The sequence below is a fragment of the Pseudopipra pipra genome, chromosome 6 (assembly GCF_036250125.1).
Source record: "Pseudopipra pipra isolate bDixPip1 chromosome 6, bDixPip1.hap1, whole genome shotgun sequence".
In the NCBI taxonomy this organism is placed as follows: domain Eukaryota; kingdom Metazoa; phylum Chordata; class Aves; order Passeriformes; family Pipridae; genus Pseudopipra; species Pseudopipra pipra.
The window spans coordinates 10,435,518-10,452,542 of NC_087554.1; the positions used below are offsets into that span (position 1 = coordinate 10,435,518).

The 17,025-nt window shown below is 36.7% G+C and overlaps 1 protein-coding gene across 4 annotated transcripts in view; it reads right to left on the reverse strand.

Moving 5' to 3' along the window:
- The window catches only part of USP47 (ubiquitin specific peptidase 47), a 52,988-nt gene that overhangs the window by 11,739 nt on the left and 24,224 nt on the right, over positions 1-17,025 (reverse strand). For all 4 annotated transcript variants that reach the window (XM_064657299.1, XM_064657298.1, XM_064657297.1 and 1 more), the window contains 13 exons: positions 16,657-16,736; positions 15,681-15,830; positions 9,462-9,557; positions 9,219-9,371; positions 8,087-8,254; positions 5,929-6,060; positions 5,162-5,238; positions 4,797-4,852; positions 4,153-4,265; positions 3,169-3,273; positions 1,971-2,178; positions 1,438-1,553; positions 380-499 (listed from right to left, as the gene is read on the reverse strand). In XM_064657299.1, coding sequence (XP_064513369.1) covers positions 380-499; positions 1,438-1,553; positions 1,971-2,178; positions 3,169-3,273; positions 4,153-4,265; positions 4,797-4,852; positions 5,162-5,238; positions 5,929-6,060; positions 8,087-8,254; positions 9,219-9,371; positions 9,462-9,557; positions 15,681-15,830; positions 16,657-16,736 — 1,574 coding nt within the window. The remainder of the gene's footprint in view (positions 1-379; positions 500-1,437; positions 1,554-1,970; positions 2,179-3,168; positions 3,274-4,152; positions 4,266-4,796; positions 4,853-5,161; positions 5,239-5,928; positions 6,061-8,086; positions 8,255-9,218; positions 9,372-9,461; positions 9,558-15,680; positions 15,831-16,656; positions 16,737-17,025) is intronic.

Here is a 17,025-nt window from a genome sequence, read left to right on the forward strand (position 1 = left end):
GTTTAATACTGAGAGCAGGTACAGTTTTCAGAAGGTTTAGAACAATCAGGTAGGTTTCACAGCAATGTATCAGCCTTTGTTCCCTAAGAATGGCTGACCTTTAACAGTCTTAATCATAAGGCTGTTAACCTCACCATCATTTGAACCACTGAGTAACAACCAGATTCTCAATCCGCTCTTTTAGGTACACCTGATTTCATATATAGCCTATAGTATTCCTCAGCACCACAGTACTGGGCACATAAACCCCCCCACAGTACACAGCAAAATACACGATGGTTACCCATCATCAATTCTATACAGACCACGCTTTTCACAACACAACAGCCAAGTCTACAAAGACATGAAAAGTAAACAATTTAAAAACCAGAGCATGTACCTTGTTGCTTCTAAAAAAGCCTTCAGCTTTCAGTGTTTTGCTGGAAACGTTGAGGAGGCGCAGGTCATTGTAGCACCGCTCCAACACCACGCGCATCGTTTCAGCGGGCAGGTGCGTAGCCTAGAACAAGACACTGACAGTGAGGGAACGTGCACTATACACAGCTTCAAATATTGAAACAAGCCTTTCATTTTTAGAGATGTGATATGTAGCAAATGTTAGTTTTTCCACAAGGTCAGATGACTGAAATGGCCTGGCTTTCATTGCAGAGAACTGGCAAATTGCTAATGACCAGTAATATGAGAAATTGGTCTTATAATTTAGTCTATGAACCAACAGAAAATCAAAGAAATATTTTCAAGCATCAGGTTTTGCACAGTGCTCACTTAATTCTTAATTAGATTGAATTCAAAATGCTGGAATCATGTTTTATAACCAATATTATGTAGTTACACCAACCACTGAACTATTTTACACAGAATTGAGCATGCATAGTGTGTCTTCCAATTCAATGGAAGCAGTAACATCCCATGGTTTAAGATCATGTAAAAAAAGATCAATTTGCATCTTAATAACAAATAGCTGCTGGGACGAAAAAGAGAGTTTGTACAGAGAATGTGGACAGCTTTGGATGTTAAGTTTCAATTACAAGAGGGGAAATAACATGTTGGTTCAGTTATACAGTAACAGTTCACTAGTTCTGTCACCGACTGGACACTCAGAGAGGTGGTTCAAGTTACTAACCAAAAAGAACATGAGCTCAACTCTTCAGCTTTCCCACAGAAGTTATTACTGAGTAAGCTAATAAGTGATATGGCCAGACAGTGGCTAAGCTTATGCAGAAGCCGGGGTAGAACTCTGGATGGAAGGAAGAAGCAGACTGCTGCTTTTAGCAGGAAGGAGCAGATAGGCAAGATCAACTCTAACAAGTACTGCACGACTCAGTGTGACCTGCAGAAGGTGCAGGCTCTCATTTTAGATGCTTAAATTATGACACATTTTCACAGCCAAAATGAATGAAAACCCTGTAATACAAGTCCTTAATGACTGTAAATTACCTTTGAAATGAGCTGTTTAAATTCTGAAACTGTTTGATTCAAATAAGCTCGTACACTTATTGAAGGAGCAACAGATTCAGTCTTTAGGTCGACCACATGAACCTTTACCATGACCTCTGTAGGGAACAGGAAAAAAAAAAAAATCACATACATAGAGAGAAAATTCAACAGGCAAAGAAAACACAAAAATGCTGGTCTGATGTACTGGTTAAGAGGTTGCATTAAATACATACAAACAGTAAAAACTTGAAAAGCAGTTCGATTTCAGAATTAAATTTTCCAACCAAATGTAGTGCCAAGAAGAAAAAAGTTCCAAGTTTGACTAATTTTAGTAAACCTTACATCTGCTTCCATTAGAAACAAGTTAGCAACACAGCACAGCATGTAGTTCTAAATATTGACTTCAGAAAATGCGGTACAACAAGTTTTTCTTCTTTGGTACATCATATTGAAGCTCTATGTTTTACAAGTTTTGTGTTTGTGCAACATATGATTTTAGTCTATCCTTGTCTATATATAATTACAAGTCTTACCACCAGGTTTATAGCACTGGAAAACTTGGTCAGGTCTTCTTGTTTCCAGCAGTAAGTCAAACATGTACGTTGATTTGACACCTCCCAGCAACAAACCCATTGGTGTGTCCTCTTCTCCTTCATAAGACCGTTCCAAGTAGTCGTGGAACTCGTCGTATTTGACAAGACGACAGCAATCCAAAGGAACAACCTCTTCTAAATCCATCAGCTAAATCATGCACACAAAAAAACCCCCAAGCATTTAATAACGGTTTATTTGTGAATGTAGTTTTTACCTTGTAAGTAGAAATATCTCACTTTGAATTCACTAATTTCAACTTGGATTTAGAAAACACATGCACATACATCAGAGATATTATATGCATAGACATGCAACATATGCACATTTCCAAAATCAAAAGAGAAGCCTGCATCAGAATGCAGAAGCGAGGGAATTTTGGGAAGTACGTATACAAGCACATGAAGACAGACCCCAGAAGTATTTTCAGAGGAATACATTGCCTATCAGTTATACCAAATAGCCTCACAGAGGCCTGAGGAAGTCATATCCCCTGATTATCTTCCTTGCACCTCAAGGAGATGTTAACACATTCCAAGCCTGTAAGTGCCTTGGCTGGTACTCTCCCAGCCAAAGACACATGGTAAGAACCAAAATGTACAAGTAGGTAAGCAAGAACTGAAATCTTCATCTTCTACCTGTTTGTGGAAGATAAAGATCAACAGATGCCTTGATGTTCACTGTTATTATTGTATTAGCTACACTGAAAGGCTCTTGAAAGAATTCTCTTATTATGTATCTACTATAACATTTTACTGCAATACAAATAAGTGTTCATAATTCTTTTAACTTGCTGAGGCTATGGTGAGTCTAACAGCAGCTCTCTCTGATTTTTAAGTAAAGGTATGTAAAATCATACTGCCTTTTAAAAAGGCAGGCTTTATCATTCTAATCAGAAATCATCTGATGGCTACTGACAGAAAACTCGTACAATAATGGGTGACTAGAACACCTTTAAAAACAAAAAAACCCCAAAAAATCCCAACATATAAAATTTCCCCAGAACCAACCCCCAACAAAAAACATCCACAGCCATGCCCTTCCAAATATTCTCACAGCATTAGAAATTTAAAAACTTAGGATACACAACAGCAGAAAAATACATCTAACAATTGAACTATCCTGTTACGCATAGCATACCTTGTAAGCTATTTCCACAGCTTCCTTCAGTGTCCTGTCCTTATGAACCTCCAATTTGTTCTCCATCATTATTTGTTTTGTAGGATGCATGCAGAACAATTTAATCTATGAAATACAAAAGGAAGAAAAATGATCATGAAGGCACTTGCAAATACCTTTCATATTAGAGCACATTTAAGTTTACAACCCATACTCAAACAATCCAACATAAAATATCTTCAGCTCTACTTCAGCTATAGGACAGCTTCCTTTCAGCTGGTTACACAACTGAAGATAGAAAATGTCAAAAGGCACACGAGGTATTTATGTGTATCTGAATCTTTTTGCAAGCTAGGGTACAACATCTATAACCAGAACATCTTGTAACCACAGGCAGTGAGCAAATCCTCCAAAAGGAAATGCACATATGAACAACGAATGTGAAATTCCTTTTCAAATAGAGAATGGCACATTTTGCAATGCCAGAGAACTTCTTCATAAAACAATCACTGGATTCATAGATAGAGCAGCTGACTGCCATGCTTGTAAGGTCACTGAGGTTCTATTTTGTTTGTTACTATTGAATCTCTAGTTGGAAAAAAATTGGCTCTTTCTGCCAAATAACTATTTAAAATCAGTTGAGAAAACATCATTTCATAAAGTAAGAGGTTGCAATATGAAAAGATTTAAAAGCACTAAACACCTAACATGCAGCATGATGTACTCTTGGAACTAATTATGCTGAAAGCAAGAGATGTCAGATTTAGTTTTGTTTTGGTTTTAACACCAATTCGAATTCACATGGAAGACATGAACTCAGCAAAAATCTCTGGTGAATACCTCCAGCAGATTCCTCCACTGTGTACAGGTTTCCAATTTAAAAGAATTGCTCCTACAAACACATTTATCACAAAAGAGTCCTTGTATTGCAGTAAAAAAGTTGTTCTCTGTAGAAACATTGCTTACCAGCAGTGTATTGTTACTCAGCTCAGTAGAAATGCTCACCTTGCAAGTGTTGCGCTCGATTTCCCGTTGCCTCTTTTCTTGTTCTTCCAATTCTCTCTCTTTCTGTACCAGTTGTTTAATGTGCTCTGGATACTCATGTGCCTCAAGAAACTCTGACAGTAAAAACAAAGCAATGGTTTTAAAAAAATGACATTTTTTTCATGGTGAGCAACACCTTAGGCATTATAGGTATATTTAATAGTTATTTTTCTTGTCTTTTTCCCTTCTCTCTTCTCCACCCAGATGTCCCACTATACCACATCCTGTTCTCTTTTTCATGATTTAAACTGAAGTCAGACTTTTATTCCCCCTAATTATACATGAGGAACACAAGAAAATGCTAATAGCAGAAGTGTAGTATTCCAATATCAGTATGGGAAGCTCTGCTGTGGTAAAGAAATACACTAAGACTGATGACTGCACTTGAGCCTGTTTTTACAATAAAGGTAAATTCTACCCTATTAAGTGAATTAATTGATAATAAAAGTCTCAAGATGTCATCAATATCATGATAAAATAAATGTTACACTTAATGCAGATTACTGTACTTTATCACATTGTTTCATAAAGACGAACAAAAATCAAAACATGTAATACTTAATTTTAAAAAAATCAACTTTTGCCAATACAGTTGTCTAACTTACTTGCATTTCTTGTTGGATCCTTCAGTCTATATATCAGCATATATGCATTTGTGGAGCTGGTGGAGAAAATAACAGATATATGGATTTATCAGACAGAAGAAAATATGACCTTGAAAAGCTGCTTTTATTTTTTTTTTCCCCAGTAAGAAGCTATGTCATATATATCATAGCAATACAGTAAACAAACAGAATTAAAAAAAAAAACATATTATTTTAATGATTTGAAACAGCAGTCAGGGTAGTTCTTACAACTATAGCATCTGCTATTAATTTTAAGCTAATATGCTAGGCACGTGCATCTTGGCCATTATTTGACTACACTAAAACACTACCAGAAAGAAAATTAATATTACAGTACTACTAACCTAGCAAAAGCACTGGAATAATAGCCTCTGCTTCCAGAAGATCCACCATATGTTTTCTTAATATCTTCCTGAGTTATCTAAAATAAAAAAAAAAAAATCAATTTAACGATTATTTGAGAAACTTGCACTGATTAAGATGCATTTATTTTCACTAGGAAAAGTGGCATTACACAATTAACACACAACAATTTTAATTATTTTCTAAAAGTTTTCTGCTTATTTGTTGACTGCTAAAAAGCTATTTCAAAGTGATCTGCCTCTTAATTTTACAATGGATGTAAACATTTTTATTTTTTATTTTTTCAATAGGAACTTCTTAGAAAAACAATATAAAGATTCTTGATTGCAACAGTATCTATGGATACATGTAACACCTGCATCACCAGGACAGGTTTAAAAGCAGTCTGGGTTGTGACAGATCTACAAATATACTTCCGTAAGCAAAAAGTGCTCTTCATATGCACAGAAGGCAAAATTCTAAATCTAGTCTAGTCTGTGCATGAGTAAAAGCTTCTTTGTGAACCATCCCACCTTCACGAAATAACACTCCTCTTCCCACCACACAAAAACAAATAGACAAATAAAAAACTTCTAGAAATCAGTTAAGCTACTGAGTGAAACATGTATATGGCAGGACATAAGGATGAGAAGATAAAACAATGCTTGAAATATCTGCACATAAAACCAGCTTCATTATATATAAGTGATAAAACCACAAAATAGAAATGTTCATCCATGAGTATAAAAGATAACAATACTATTTTTACCTTGCTAACATGCTGATCATTAAAGCTGTACCACTGGTCATCACTGAAAGATTTTATACAGGCATAATAATGGCCACCAGCAGCACTTCCAGAGTGAACCATTACAGAAAAGAGCTCATATAGCAAAGAACTCTGTGGAGAGAAGAAAAAAGTGTGATATGTATCGAGTAAAGCAAAGCTAACCAAATGGTCATTTACAAAAGTTCTAAAACAATTACAGGAACCTGAGTATGTAACTGGTTGGATGTTAGAAAGTAGATTTGTGTAACAGAAATTAAGTACTGCAGTAGGCACTGAACAGAATCAGAGATCTGAGATGCTAAACGTTATACAGGAATTTGTAGTTACAAAGTTTAGGCTTATTTGCTATCACCCTTCTCTGCATTCCTGAAGATGGCATTTTGCTAATTAATGTACAGAGCAACCCAGCCACACACCACTCAATGATTATGAGTCTCTGTATTATTTCCTCTCACACCACTCCGAGTTTGCTGTCAAACTCTTTTTCATAGACAAATGGATGGAAATACAGGGCACTAAGGACATACCTCCAGTGTTGCATATAAATTAAAGATATAAAACTGACCAATACTGACTCAGGAGTGTTACAAGCATATTTTAGGGTATATAGAGCAAACACACTGTAAATGCTTTGCATGCTCTGTATTCACTATTAAGACATCCAAACCCAAAAGCTAATGGCATAGCTTGACAGCTTGTTTGCCTTGAGAACAAGTAGTATGAAATAACTGGCCAAAGCTACTGTCAGTACTAGGACATGCCATTTGCATTACAGACACATTACAATATTCTGGTCTTGTTCCAGTCAAGTGACTGGAATTAATAATTTTTTTCTTTTTCTCCAAGTAAGATTGACAGTATTCAGAACATATATCAAAAAACTCTCTCAAATGCTTTAAGGTACATATAAACAGGGAGAGATGTGGAGATTAAAATGCAAGTCAGCCTCTAATATTTATGAAAATAACAGCTGAAGCCAAATAGCTTTCTAACAAGCCTGAATAAAAGCTATTGGCCAAGTTACAGAACAACAATACATGAAGTACACATTGTAGATATTACGATAAAACAAGATTTTTGATTAATTTTGTATTGGCAAGAAAACTCAGTCAAGTTTGTAGAAGATCTCTGCCAACCTTTAAGTCCCACAGAAGCAGGACTGCTGCTCAATTCTTTCATATTAACTGAAGATGACTGAAGGAATATTTAACATTTAGACCCCTGGCCTCATCTATTCAACTGACTAAAACTTTCCAATTTCCTACTAAGCTGCAAGACACTTTCGTAACTAAATCAGGTAGGCCTTTGACAGCTGGCCTCAAAGAGAAAACACTGCTCACAAGACAAAACAGTCTTCAGTTTGAGGGTCTGCTGCCAAAACAAGTTTTCTGGGAATTCCCAATCTGACAAGCTGGGAAGACCTTTATTATCAGGTGACCTCCAAATCACTTAAATTCTTTGCTTTGCTTTAGTGTCAATGTTTGAATAAAACACACACTCTTGACCTCTCACCTCACCCCCAATATCAGAATTAATTGTATTTTTATAATTTTTGTGGTGGGTTTACCCTGGCAATCAACTGAGCAGCCCTTCAGGCAGTCAGTCACTCCTTCTCCCAAGTGGGATGGTGCAGAGAATCGGAAGAGCAAAAGTGAGAAAACTTGTAGTTGGAGACAGTGCCAGTTTAATAAGTAAAGGAAACAGGAAAAAAGAAAATAATAGTGCATTAAATAAAATAAAAGGCATTACTCAGTATCCCCTGCCAGCAGACCAAGACCCAGCCAGTCTCTGAGCAACAGCTATTTTGGAAAGACTCTGCTTTTTACTGCTGAGCATGATGCTGCACAGCAGGGAATAAGACATGGAATATCCCTCTGGTCAATTCAGGTCAGCTGTCCCAGCTGTTCCTCTTCCAGGCTCTTGCTCACCCTCAGCCCTACGAAATCCCCTTTACAGGGGCAGAATGAGAACCAGGAAGATTCAGCACTGCACAACGCTGCTCAAGCAAGAGGTGCAGCAACACACCGGTGTGCCATCAACACCTTGTCACAATTCCAAACCAGAGCATCATACAGGGTGTTATGAAGGAAATTAACTCCATCTGAATCAAATTGAATACAGCATTTTTTGAGCATACCTTTTCACTGCCAGCTTTAGAAATTCTTTCTGCTGCACTGTTGCTTTCAAGGCAGATTCCTTCATCGACTCCGTCATCATTAGAAAAATCATTGCTCATCTGATCACTGTGACAACTGCCTTCATTTTCAGCTCCACTATCAGTGCAACTCTCGGTCTGGGGAGACTTCTTAAAAATAAAACATACATACTAACATTAGACAACATTTAAAGCTACATAGAACAAGAAATAAGTGTTTGTGAAATGAAAAAATTCCAATCTGCAAACCAAAGAAATTCCTCAAAAACCTAGAGACCTCTGCAATTCAGCATCAAGAACAGACTTGTTTCTGTTAGTGTCTTCACTCCTTGACCAGTATTTCTGGGGCTTGTGTGCAACACATTTTGAGACGTATCAAACTGCTTAAGTGGCATAATTTATAAAACAAAGGTCTGTATGGAGTGAGAAAAGCCAATCAAGGCAGTATTTCTCTTATACCAGTGCAAGCTAACGAAGTGACAGAGTGTTTTCAGGAATGGAATTAGGAGAATAAATTTAGTCTTCAATGCAGAACTTACAGCAAATAGTTTTTGGTGAATGTAATCACACGACCTGAATTTTGGTCAAAAGCAGAAGAGTAAAAAGCCAGAAGATGGATGTGAAAAATAAAAAAAATTTAAAATCTTATTTCTACAGTATACATTGCAGTATGACTCAGAGGGAAGGAATTCATCATTAATGATCTCTGGACTAACTTCAGCATTCAGAGGCTTGCAACTTTACATCACGTGTTATGACGAACACAGATTCAGACACAAGTTTCAAAAAAATGTTCGATTGTGGATTTGCAGTATACATAGAAGCCCTGAGACTTGTCTCTTTAAAACACTGAAGATGTAAGAAATCTGAAACAGCTTCTTTATGGAACCAGGAAACCCTATGGTGCCTAGAGAACATGCTTCCTTTGCAGTATAAAAAGAAAAAAATCCACATGGACAGATTTAAAATCCTCAAATTATAGCACTGCCATGGCTAAACAACAGTTTAGGTAGATGAGTGATGTTAAAATGGCTTTATAAGACCAACATTTTAATTTTCTTCATGAGAAACTTGAAGGAAGTTAAATAGCTTTCTCTGAAACCGAACGCTTTACCTCATCTTCGACATCAATGAAGACGCTCATGTCCAGCTCCTCGGGAAAAGTCATGCGATCGTTGAGTTTGATCCTGTGCATGGTGGTGTAATCGAAGTCAAACCGCTTCAGCTGTAACGTCAGCAGATACGGAAAGTGCAGGAACCGCAGCCCCTGAACGAAGCAAAGACAAGGTTATGCTCCCACTATCGGGATTTGTATGCCCCAAAACTCATCTTTGCAAGTGATTGGGACGGTCTTTACCTTCCTTGCATCACATTTCTTCTTACATCGTTCACAGAAGTACTGATTCGGGCCATCAAGGATCTCGGGCTGAATGAAAGCATGCAGTGCTTCTTCCTAATAACAAAAAGATGTTACCCAATTTTTAGAGAATGTCTACTATGGAGGTATAACTAAGAATGAAAAATTGACAGTGAGATTACAAACGTGTACCAATACTTCAATTAAATCTATCAGCAATATTTGATTGACACAAACTTTGATACAGACACAAGAGTCAGGAAAACATGACAAGAAATTAACCTTTCTACCCAGCCCAAGGTAAACAGTCAAACCACAACTGCTGTTAACTATATCTCATTCAGTATTTGATGAATCCCAATTGTCTGTTTTAATAAACCTACAAAATAAAATTACTCCTGTTATCTTGCACATCACATTTAGTCTATAGAGTCAAATGCTGTGAAAACAAGCTTATTTTTTAACCCTGCTTTGTCTGGTTCTCCCAGAATTCTCAGATGGTTCTGTATTTCTAAAAAAGTTTTTCCCAAGAAATACCATCCAATATTTACAGGGGGAAGAAGGAGGTGGGAGGAAAAAATGTTACTCAGTTCCTCAAATGCCCTCCATGAAGACAGCATTAGTCCCATTCTACAAAGGGTCTTCAGAAACTGCATTTGAAGACACTATTTTTAAGTGAAAGGTGAGGAAGGGACTGAGGGAGAGTATTTCAGTTTTGCTCTCAAAGAAGTGGATATGGACATCTCCTGTAATGGCAGAACTAGTTTCCTAGTGCAAACCTAGGAAGAAACTACCAATAACTGGAATTTTCTCTTCTGACAGCTGCCTTGTTTGGGGCAGTTCGAAAACCCCAATAATTCTGTCACTAATGCTTACATCCAGGAGCTTAATGATTTCTACTTCACTCCTCTCTACAGCAAACCAAATACAACCAAACTGATCTGATTTGTCTTCCCCACAAATTATTTGCTGCAATGACACTGCACATAAGTTGAATGTACTTGAGAACAAACTTTTTCAAGCAAAATTCACAAGAATATTGAGATGGGTTCAGTGAAGAATCTTACCCAGAGATTTTAAAAGTTAAAACCTATAACCCAGTCTGCTTGAAAGCCAAAAGGCTCTGGGTTTCTGAACTCCAAGGCGAGACCAAAAGTTCTCTGTTCACCTATGGAGGCCAAAACGAATTCATCTTGCACATTTAGACATTTAGTTTAAAGCAAATATGATAACAGAAACAATGCTTTTAAAATCATCATCGCCTTATGAAGGGCTGTAGCTGTTCCCTGAAGCCTGAATGAGTAAGAAGGGGCTTAACTGGGCAGAGTAAACTCACCAATCATAATATGGCTGGTGCAGAACTTAAGACTGCTGTCTAAATCGTGTTGTTTGGCAAGTCTCACTTTGGGAGGAAATCAAGGATATGCCAAGTTCTTGAAAAAGCCTCAAATTCTTCCCTTTTCCCTTCTTCCTTTCCAAGAACTCAGGTAAGCAGAAAGAAGAACAACAAAGCAAATAATTTACAAAAGCTCTGTTGCTGTTCTAGGAGATAGGACTTTTAAAAAGGACTGTATTTCAGGTGACAGCTATTCACAAATGCAAAACGTGCCAAACTCGATAGAACAACTGTACAACAAAGGCAGTCATGTCAATTTACCATTTTTGGATACAGCCAGAAAGGCCTTTGAACAGCCCTGAAATCACAGTTCTTGGGCAGAGAGACCTTCTAGACACATGAAAACCTTTTAAGAGTCTGAACAGAATTGCTGTCTATGTCTTTACTTCCTAAATGCTACAGAGGTTGAGTTGCTTTTTACTCAAGAGCTTACACTTGGTAATGTTATGCACTGAAATGTGAGGAATCTCCTTCTAAATTCTAAGAAAGAAGACCTAGCAAGTTATAACCCTGCTCAAAAAGGGGAAGAAATGGATTACTGCATTTTGACTATTATTCAGAACTATTTAAATGAAAGCAAAAAAAGTTAATAGCCAACACAGAAAACATGAATCAGAAAACATCACGTAATGAAATAATAATAATCACATAGTGACAGAACTATTTCTTACAAATCAAATGTCAGTTAAGGCAATAAAAATATATTTTGAGTGTAAGAAAAACGCTGCCATTCATGCATCGACATGAATATAAATGGAAATATACAAAGGATGGGACATAAAGAATTGTGTAATGCTTATGTAGACTCATGTGATGTGCAATTTAACAAGCAAATATACTCTAAATTTTTACACAAGGCAAAAAGTGATGATGCTTCAGCCCCCTGAAAATGCAACGCAGTACTATCACATTACTCTTGTGGTTTCACTGCTTACCACACATAGTGAGCTTTGCTTTGAAAAGCCTGATTAAAACTCCTGGGAACTCCATCACTTGTGAGCTATATAAACAGCCATGTATTTTTCAATCCTTCTGTAGCAGCATTGCTGTTCCCCAGATTTACTCATCTGTCTCCTGCACAATCTTTACACCAAACTTAGTTCTGCTGATCAGGGTGTCTCTTAATACAATTCCTATTCTAGTGCAGTTCACTACTTTCTACCCTGACAGTTTACTCAGCAAAACCAGTGACAAAGCTTCTACACTGCACAGCCTCTCACACCACACATCCTGCTTGAAGAGTCAACGCTACCTTTGAAGTTACCTTCAAAGTGGTGACTATTATGTAGCCTTGGAGTTACTGAGCACTTCCAACACTGCCTACACACACTTCAAAATATCCCAGAAATGATCAAGCAATAGATTAGTGTGACAAAAGCTATTTAAACTTCTTTAGAGTTCAAAGAATCAAAAGAACAATACAGGCTGAAAGAAACTTCTGGAGAACACTTGATCTTAACCCCCTGCTCAGATCAGGTCCAACTTCAAGCACATTGCTCAGCCAAGTTCTGATTATATCCAGTTTTAAATATTCTCAGATTTCTATCACTTAGCATATTAAAATGCCAAAAAAAACAGCTCAAACTAATTATTGTCTGGCTAGAGAGGCACTTCAGACAACCTCCTCTCGACAAAAACACATTATGATCTAGTGAGTAGTTTGACAGGCATCATACTGTATCTGTAAATGTGTAAATCTGTAAAACCTGTGAAGAGGAGCAGCAAAACCTCTATGAAAAAATTACACAACAAATAGCATTTAGGCAAAATTGCTCTTGAAAAAACCTAGAAACTGCCATCTCAGATTTTCAGAGCTCACCAGTTTTCCCATGTTCAAAGACCTCACTGTAACCAATTTAGCTTAAAAAAAAAAGTAAATATCACATCATCCTTATTCCACCTTCAACAGTTTGGCAAGGACACCATAAAGTAAGTTCACATACAAGTCCAAGTTAATTTCTGCCCAAAAGAGGACTACTTGTTTGCATACTTACATCCTCAAAAGAAAAACCAGCCAACAAAAGATCTTGCAAACTAACAACACTTAAAAAAAACAACTGTACTTACTACACCTGCAGAATACTTGTATTATTACTAGTCTTCTGGTATTACAAAGCAACTTTCACTGTTTTCTAGTAACAATTTCAGCGTCATTGCCAGTGAAATTGGCAATGTAGGGGTTGCATCTGCTTTTCTCTCAGCTGTTCATCTTGCAAAATTTTTAAGATTTTTATTCTACTGCAAAACATTTCAACTTATGTCTAATGCTGTTGAAGTCAGGCATCTATACAAAAGATACTAACACCTACAAAAGTGAGCATGTGGACTGCTGCTCCTGTTTACCTCCCTGAAATAAGCTATACATTTTTATGTCTGTATTTCTACTGACCCCAAGAAAAGACTGATTTTTTTCTGATGTCATGCCCTTGAACAATTCAGATAAAATAAGTACTTTTTCAGAAAACATCTTGAGTTACATGCTGACAGTGTGCCAGATCTTAGTGCCCCAGAGCTGCCCTAATGAGTTTGCAGCTATGCAGTCTTACTACATGGACTTGGGCGATGGAGTGGGGAATCAGAAAAAAAAAATTCCAAATGCAAACCTTAAGACCACACTGAAGAATTTCAGAATTAGTTCACATTAGAAAATAAAGCAAGCATAACATTACCCTTCCCAGTTCTTCAATGTTCCCATGTATTGAGAAGTATTACAAATATATTTATAAATAAATCAACATTTCAAGTATCTACATTTTTTTGGTAGTACACAATGTCGAACAGTGGGATAATACTCTTTGTAAGCCATTCTACAGATTAACCTTACTTAAGGCTCATCCATCTCTTGTTAGAAAGTAATGGAAAATCACTTACCTCTAACTAGAGTTCTTTGAAGGTAGTATCCTCCTTAGATCCCCTATCTTGGGTTGTGTCGCCTGCTGCAAGTTCCCTCAGGAGCTGACTAGCAAGGTCTAAAAAGTTTTACATTCCCTTCTATAAGCCCTATTAGCGCATGTGTGAAGTTTTGGGATCTCTCATTCGTGCCCTTTTACCTACACCTACTAAATCACCACCATCTATGGATCAATGGAGGATACTACCTTCAGAGAATTCCATTTAGAAACAGGCGATTTTTCCCTTCTCCAAAAGCAAGTATCCTCCATATCTCCCCACTGCTGAAGACTACAGAACTAAAAATTACATCTGCTACAGATGATACAAATGCAGGGAGGAGAATCAACTGATTATTATCAGAGTATGAATTAAAAAAGCTCAAAAATTGAAGCAGCAATACAAGTTGCAACCATATAAGTTTGTGTAACAAAAATCTTAGAATTATTTTCCTCAGTGTAGTAAACCCAGTAAATGCTGATTTACAGGAGAAATATCAAATACTGTTAAAAGTAATCTGATATTTAAATTCTTATTTTTTCAAGTTTTCTGTGTTTTTATGAATAGACAAAGTCTTTTTTTTTTTTAGCATTCCACTATAGACTTCACTAAAGAGAAAAATTTTCAATTTGAGAGACATGTACAATGCATTGTTAAATGTGGACTCCAACTACACAAACTGAATAGTCCTCATTATTTTAACAGATCATAAAAACCTCACTACTGAATAAAAATTACCAAAAAAAATTGGTTTAGGGAATATTGCTAGAAATTACCTTTAAAAGGTGAAAAGGGAAGCCATCCATATAAAATATCAATCTGTATCAAGACAGCTTCAATTAGCCAGACATAAAAAATTTTCATGTCATCTTTAAAAGAATTCAAAGGACTTTACTAACTTGAGTTCTTTATGAGATCAGTGTCCCTCACCTTTACTACCTCTCAAGATTGGTATTTAAAGTTTTAAAGCATGAAGTACTTTGAACCTACTCTGCAGTTTGAACTAATCCTAACAATTCTTAACAGAATTGCTGTTAAGAATTATGGACTATCAGTGCTTTAAAAATATTGCTATGACACTAAATACATACGGAAAAATACTAAATATATAATGAATAAGCCAATTATGCAACAAGTGTTTGTTTAAAACAACCTTTTGATTTATTCTTCTTTCTCACAACTCCATCCATAGTACAGGCATCCTAAGCCACAACCGTGGAATTTCACAATTTGGAATTACTTTTTTTTTCCAGAGGGGTGCAAAAATTAAAACCAAAGAACTTCCACAGATTTACTAAGCAATATATAGGCTTGCCAGCATCAGTAAAGCTGGAGCAAGAGTGACCACAAACACTGATGTATGATAGGATTTTTTATCATCATCACATCGCTTGTTAAAAGCATATGGTATTTAAGAAGTGAACTTTAAATGGCACAGCAACAACATGGCAATTAAACTAAAAAATTTAAAGTCAGTATTCTGCTCTTTCACTAAGCTTTGCAAGAAAATTTAGCAGATGTGCCAATAAAAAAGAACAACCCAAATAAAACTTTTGTGATGTCATAAAAATATATCTCGAGTAAATGCTGAAGATTTTATCAGGAAGAAAATAATTGATTACTGCAGCCTTAAGGCAATAAAGTTGCATTTCCCCTCCCCTTATACATGCACCAGTAGGACTCATTGAAGGGCAAAAGAAAAAAAAAACCAAAAAACCAAAAAAACCAAACCAAAAAATAAACCAAAAAGCCAAAAATAAAATAAAATAAAATAAAAATCTTCTAGAACTTGCTAGCTGGTTCACTGCACAAAGACGAACACCCCAAGATGGAGTATCTAGGATGATACTTACCCCGGAACCAATTATCCCACTGTGGCATTATGTATTCTATGTGTGTATGGATGCACTATTAGGCAGCAGAATAGTACACACCACGCTAGCAAACGCCTGGCTGGAGCCGTACGGCCGGATGACCAACGGGATATCCAGGTAAGTGTCGATTCTCCAGCCTTCGTAGCCACATTCTAGACACCTGACATAGTCCTTCAGTTTGCCTTGGTACAGTTGATTTATAAGATCAGCCTGAAACAAACGTGTTCAACAGAGGTTTAAGAAGAATGAACCGTTAACGTATTTATTCTCTGTAGTTTTACAAGAAAATGCCTTTTTATTCATTATGTCTAAATTGTACAGCTACACATCCAAAATACCATTCCCCAGTAGCACATCAACCCTCTGATTTCCTATTTTCCCCTGCCCAAAAGACATATCAAATGAGCTTCTCAAACCACATTACATAAGCTTCACAGTGTCCTTTGTGGTCATGTCTTACAAGCGACTACGAACCCACCAAATTGAAGTAACTTTTAAAACAAGCCTGGTCTTCCAGACATTAACAGTCTGATCCTGCAACCTTTCCTTGTGCCTTCACAGACAAGTGCAGAAAGGAGTATTTCCTAATCTATAAATTTCAAAACTAGCCTGCAAAAAGTTGTCCACTTATCAGAATGTATCATGTGCCATGAATATATTCCTAACTTCCTCCTATATTAGGAGAGCTTGAGCTTCTCGAGCCCACAACAAAGCCTAATAAATACTGACAGCAAGAAAGCCATCACAGGAGTTACACAACCACTTTCTGTGCTTCAAATAAAGACTAGGCATCCAGAGTTCAGAATATTCCACTTTTAACTGGGGGAGGAAAGCACACGCAACACACTCTTGGAAGTCATACATTATAGTAGCTTAACTATTGCATCAAACAGGAAAACTGGCAATTATCATAGATTTTTCAATAACCTGGTATTTAAAATTCAGTAAACACTTTTTACAACCATCCTTAAAAAAACCCCATAAAACTTCAGAACAATACTACACCTCTCAGTGAAGGAAGTCTTTACATGCTTACCTGCTCCGTTTGCTTCCACTTCTGCTCCAAAGCATCAAACATGACTCTACAAAGCTCCTGTACATCATGTTGCTGCCATGCTGTTAGAAATTGAAATTATTCTTCATTAAAACTAGAGATGTTATTAGTCCCATTACTAACTGTAGCCTGAGAATGCTTCCTAAAAAGCTACCCATTTCATTAAGTCTGTACCTACTATTTACTGCTATTCACTACTGGGCCAGTGTTCAATTCCACAAGCTGCTGCCTCTAAAGTCAGAAAAAAAGCAGCCAGCTTGCTCACAGTGTTTATGTATAAACAAGAACTGTGTATATAAGCAAGAATATGTAAAAAATCATAGAAATGCTAATGTACACTTATAAAATAAA